Below are 6,000 nucleotides of genomic sequence, written 5' to 3'. Positions count from 1 at the left end.
TAATAGCTACATAAAAGCAATTTTAAAAACTTGCATAGTTTAACTATGATAGAGCAGAGGTATTGATGAAGTGGATTAATTTCTTATGAATATGAATGAAGAACCATGTAGAACAGCACTGCTCACAATACTTTAAAATATATTTACCATAAAAAAAACAAAAAAACAAAAAAACAAAAAAAAACACATGCCCCAAAATGAATAAGATCTAGACTCTAAGACAAGGAAGTGAACCCCTGGTGTACTATGAAAGGTAGATATAAACTTGAAGTGAAATTGTAAAATATATTAGACCAGTGAAAATACAAATGTATATTCATCTATTTGACAGAGACAGAAAACCAAAGGGAGGATATTTCATGTATACAGGAATAGACCTCAACCTTACTGTTCTCAGTTACATAATTTCCTCCAAAATTGTTCTAGTCCACATGCTCAGACACAAACACTGTAACAACCTGTTGAACACAAGTAAGGTTCCCTTTTAGGCATCAAGATGATGACCAACAATTGACTTGTCTGGTTATGATCGACCAGGAAACATGGGACATTTAGTACAATTTAAAACATTTTCACCTAAAGATTATTCTCTTTCCACTCCTTGGGAAAAATATACTTAATAAAATGGGTCTTTCCCAGAAAATAAACACTCCACACATAAATATCAGAGAAACACTTCTATTCTTATTACTCAGTTACTGAAAATGTTTCTGGTTTATACATCCTATGATGTCTTCAGTCATCCCATGAAATTATAAAGTGTTTTGCCTTTATCTTCTTTGCCAAAGTTCAGGTAAATGCACTTGTTTTGTTTTGTCAAGTTTCAACCAACATTTCTATTTCCGGCTCTCCATAACTCTTTAGCAATTGTCTTTTAGAATAGTTCTCAAAGTGATTAGTTAATTTGTAACAGACGATGTTTACTCTGTAATGACTATACCGTAGCACAGTATTTTTCTTATTAAAAATCCTTTGTGCCCTTTTTAACCTATAAAAGGTTAAAGCAAACAAGTACAGTATATATCAAAACTTTCACTGGCAGGTTCGTATAATGATCCAGCCATAAATTAAAACTTTACTTCTCCAACAGATTCTTCTAGGTTAAGGAAAACAGCAACCCTCTCCCACTGCTAAACATCACCCTGGTGAGGCTGCCCCTCTGAATGCATTTTGTATATGTCCAAGGCTTTAGGATGGTTACAGAACACACTATATATAAAATGAAAATATGTTTGGGGACTACCAGATGAGTCTCCTCTCCTGGTTGTATTTGTCAGGTAGGTGAGCTCTTGTAGGTAAAGACGTGCTTGTACAATATTAGAGCAAAAATATATATAAAAAGTATACAAAGCCATCATATACAAATCTGATTTGTATTTTGTGATAATATATAGGGCAAGCTTATTTTCTGAAAAGAAACAACAAACTGCTGTAAACTGGAAAAAAGAGTGAACACTTACTGACCTACCGTGCTATATTTAAACTTTCTTTGGAAAGAAACTGAAAAACTGCAAGTAGGCCTGAAATCTTTCTATGGCACCTGTCTTACCTGTGCAGATTCTCCTGTGTAGGTATAAGAAGTGACTGACTTATCCCGGACACACATGCTTTGAGCACATCTGACACAGTGAAGGGTTGGAGGAAGCTCTAAATTCCACCACCAAACCGAAGAGAGATGACTAGCATACCTCAGAAGCAGATTACCCACTCTCTGGGCACTGCTAAATCATCCCTTGCCAGAGATGACTCCTTGGTGGCACTCAAAAATACTTCCCAAGAGATTTGCATTGTATTTGAATGTACCGTGCACACCATCTATCCTTCCCATGGGCTCAAGGTGAGACAAGATACATTGCCACCAAATTACTGGTCTCCCTGTGTCCTGCACCCATGCTACAGGTCAACACCACGCACCCAGCCAAGGGACTCTTCTGAGGTTGAAATAGGTGTAGCGGTTGTCACATCGGGGCAGGGCGCAGGCACTCACCTGCCCCAGTGACTGGGGCAAAGACATTGTGGACACCAGAGCTACAGGCTTGGTCATCCCCAAGCCTAGGATTGCCAACTTTATAATTGCACAAAACCAAACACCCTTGCCCCGCCCCTTCTCTAAGCCCCCACCCACTCACTCCACTCCCCACCTCAGTCACTCGCTCTTTCCCACCCTCATTCATTTTCACTAGGCTGAGGCAGGGGGTTGGAGTGAGGGAGGGGGTGAGGGCTCCAGGGTGGGGGCAGAAATGAGGGATTCAGAGTGCAGGAGGGGGCTCCGGGCTGGGGTAGGAGGTTGGGGTGTGGGCTCTGGGGATGAGCTGGGCCTTAGGAGTGCGGGAGGGGGCTCCGGGCTGGGGGAAGGAGGTTCGGGGTGCAGGCTCCAGGAGAGAGTTTGGCTGTGGGAGGGGGCTCAGAGCTGGGGAAGGAGGTTGGGGTGCGGGAGGGTGTGTGGGCTCCGGGAGGGTGCTCAGGGCTGGGATAGGGGATTGGGGTCCAGGCTCAGGGAGGGAGTTTGGGTGCGGGTGGAGGTTCTGACCTGGGGCAGGGGTGTGGGCTCCGGGAGGGAGCTGAGGCAGGTGGTTGCGGTGCAGGGTCTGGGAGGGAGTTTGGGTGTGGATGGGGGTTCTGACCTGGGGCAGCGGGTTGGGGTGCAGGCTCCTGGAGGGGGCTCAGGGCTGGGGCAGCAGGTTGGGGTGCAGGTTGGGGTTCCAAACTGGAGCAGGGGATTGGGGTGTAGACTCCAGCCAGGCTGCGCTTACCTCAGGTGGCTCCCAGTCCGCGGCACAGCAGGGCTAAGGCAGGTTCCCTGCCTGCCCTGGCTCCACTACTCTTGGAAGCGACCAGCACGTCCGGTCCCTGGCGGAGGGGCCAGGGAGCTCTGCACTGTCCCTAGCCAATGAGAGCTGTGGAGCCGGCGCTGGGGGCAGCACAGGGAGCTTCCCTGATCGTCCCAGTCCCTGCGCCTAGGGGCCAGAGGGAAATACTGGCCACTTGCAGGAGCTGCGCCAAGCCAAGGAGCCTGCCTTAGCCCCACTGTGCCACCAACTGGACTTTTAGCAGCCCAGTCAGGGGTGCTGACCAGAGCTGCCAGGGTCCCTTTTTAACCAGCCGTTCTGATAAAATACCAGCCACCTGTCAACTCCACCCAAGCCAGCACCACGTTTAGTCCCCAAAAGTGAGGGACGCCACCTGTGGGGCTCTTGTTTTTTAGAACAAGCTACTACAAAAGCTCAGTTATTTTTAATGGAAAAAAACCACAAGAAAATAAGTCACAAAAATGGACAGCAAGGCAACAAACCCTAACGCGCACGCGCGCGCCGCTCAGGACATCGGCTACAACTGCTTAGACCCATCACGCTTCTATTTATAGCTTCCTCTCAGCCCGCCCTACCTGCGCTTCCCCCTAGCGTCACTTCCGGAGCAGTCCAAAATGGCGGCTGGGGTGGGTGACAGGGACCCGCTCCTACGGCTGAGACGCCACCTGAGGGAGGAGGTAGAGCCCCAGGCACTGCTGCTACAGCCTCCCCCTGGTAGGTGATTCCTGGAGCCTTGGGGACCCTCCCCCTTTAGCGCGGGGCGGTGCGTGACCGTTGCCTGGGTGCAGTACGGCGCCTCCCCCTCTCCCCACGACCTTGGGAGAAGAGGGCAGGCCAGGGCCCGCGCGCCCCTGTCCCAAGTACCTTCGAGCGGGAGCAGCGGTATCTGCTGTGGGCAGGCGGGGAGCGGGGGGAGGCTCCCCTCTGGAATCCGGTACGTGCGGGGAGGTGGCCAGTGCCGACCATCCAGCGGCTTTTCTTAGAGCGTGTTGTGCCTGCCGGGCCTTCCTGGAGAAGCCAAAGGAGACAGGCAGCGAGAAGGAGCCTCAGGGCTGATGTGGGGAGGGGAGACAGTCACTCTGGGGCTGCCGGTGGCTGAGGTAGATGTATGGTCTAGAGGAGAAATTGCACCAGTTCTAGGAGTATTACCCTGGAGGCAGCATCTTCTAAGCCTGCTCTATACTTACATTTTAAGTGTGTCGTTTAGAGGTTTTTAATTGAAGTAGTTAACACCAGTGAAACCCTGGTGTGGCCACTATTATACCAGTATAAATGTGGCTCATGCCAGTGCAGTTGTTACCCTTCCCATAAGGGAATAAATGGTTGCAGCATACCCTGCTATAACTACATCCATGGTAGGGGTGTGTGTGCAGGTCGAGGGGGTGGTATCTTGAACTACACTTTCTCATGAGGACAAGCCCCTTGTGTGAGTTCCAATAGCTGGCCCAGTCTGTGAGGGTATATATTCTCTGCCCCTTATGCCAGCCCGATCCCCTCCCCAACAGAGACGACAGCTGAGGAGAGCTTATCCGTACTTTGTTCTTGTTAATTTTTACGGGTGTCAGACAACAGGTTGCAGTGATTTATTCATTATGAAGCTATTAAAATGTTAATAAAAGAAGGGAGGGTAGGGGGAAGAACTGTACAAAAAGGGGAGGAAGAAAAAAATCAAAAGAGGTCTCACACCCTTGTTGTATAGCAGGGGTTCCCAAACTTGGTTCGCGGCTTGTTCAGGGTAAGTCCCTGGTGGGCTGCAAGATGCTTTGTTTACCTGAGCATCCGCAGGTATGGCCGCTCGCAGCTCCCAGTGGCTGCGGTTCGCTGTTCCCGGTCAATGGGAGCTGCGGCCACTGGGAGTTGCGAGCAGCCATACCTGCAGATGCTCAGGTAAACAAAGCGTCTCGCGGCGCCAGGGGCTTACCCTGAACAAGCTGCAAACCAAGTTTGGGAACCCCTGTTGTAGAGGATCTCAGGAATACAAGAATAAGATCTCAAAGCAGTTTTTGTAGGCAGCATAAAGGCCCTTGAACTGTGGACCAAAGGGGTTGAGACAAAGGGAGGTTCCAAAGTGGTAAGTTTGCTAAAACTATTACTACTAAATTTACCTAATTATTATGCAAATCACAGAAAAATGTAAAGTGAAGTGATATATATTACCATGGCAAGGGTGTTACTGACTGTTTAGTACTAGGGAACAGAGAAAGGCAAATCCAGAGAGCAGTTACAAGTAATGTGCTTGTCATAATAAAAAGAACAGGAGTACTTGTGGCACCTTAGAGACTAACAAATTTATTAGAACATAAGCTTTCGTGGGCTACTACCCACTTCTTCGGATGCATATAGAGTGAAACATATATTGAGGAGATATATATACACACATACAGAGAGCATGAACAGGTGGGAGTTGTCTTACCAACTCTGAGAGGCCAATTAAGTAAGAGAAAAAAAACTTTTGAAGTGATAATCAAGATAGCTCAGTACAGACAGTTTGATAAGAAGCAAGTGTGAAAATACTTACAAGGGGAGATACAAACATTGAATCTAATGGCTCAGCCATTCCCAAACAGATTGACAGAGCCAGACGAGTACCCAGAAGTCACCTCCTACAAGACAGGCCCAACAAAGAAAATAACAGAACACCACTAGCTGTCACCTTCAGCCCCCAACTAAAACCTCTCCAGCGCATCATCAGAGATCTACAACCTATCCTGAAAGATGATCCTTTACTCTCTCAGATCTTGGGAGACAGACCTGTCCTCGCTTACAGACAACCCCCCAACCTAAAGCAAATACTCACCAGCAACCACACATCACTGAACAAAAACACTGACCCAGGAACCTATCCTTGTAACAAAGCCCGATGCCAACTCTATCCACATATCTATTCAAGTGACATCATCATAGGGCCTAATCACATCAGCCATACCATTAGGGGCTTGTTCACCTGCACATCTACCAATGTGATATATGCCATCATGTGCCAGCAATGCCCCTCTGCCATGTACATTGGCCAAACCGGACAGTCTCTACGCAAAAGAATTAATGGACACAAATCTGACATCAGGAATCATAATACTCAAAAACCAGTGGGAGAACACTTTAACCTGTCTGGCCATTCTATGACAGACCTGTGGGTGGCTATCTTAAAACAGAAAAACTTCAAAAACAGACTCCAACGAGAGACTGCTGA

General features: G+C 47.9%; 1 protein-coding gene across 5 annotated transcripts in view; it reads left to right on the top strand.

Moving 5' to 3' along the window:
- Nucleotides 1-3,405: 3,405 nt before the first annotated feature.
- Nucleotides 3,406-6,000, top strand: part of TMEM128 (transmembrane protein 128) — a 36,693-nt gene continuing 34,098 nt past the window's right edge. For all 5 annotated transcript variants that reach the window (XR_010561434.1, XR_010561435.1, XR_010561433.1 and 2 more), the window contains exon 1: nt 3,406-3,524. Coding sequence is in view for 1 of the 5 variants with exons in the window: in XM_065404750.1 (XP_065260822.1) it covers nt 3,425-3,524 (100 nt within the window). In the remaining 4 variants the exon portion in view is untranslated. The remainder of the gene's footprint in view (nt 3,525-6,000) is intronic.

Source organism: Emys orbicularis, chromosome 5 (genome assembly GCF_028017835.1).
Source record: "Emys orbicularis isolate rEmyOrb1 chromosome 5, rEmyOrb1.hap1, whole genome shotgun sequence".
Taxonomy (NCBI): Eukaryota; Metazoa; Chordata; order Testudines; family Emydidae; genus Emys; species Emys orbicularis.
Note: the sequence above shows the minus strand (reverse complement) of the source record. Positions and strands in the feature narration are given on the sequence as shown.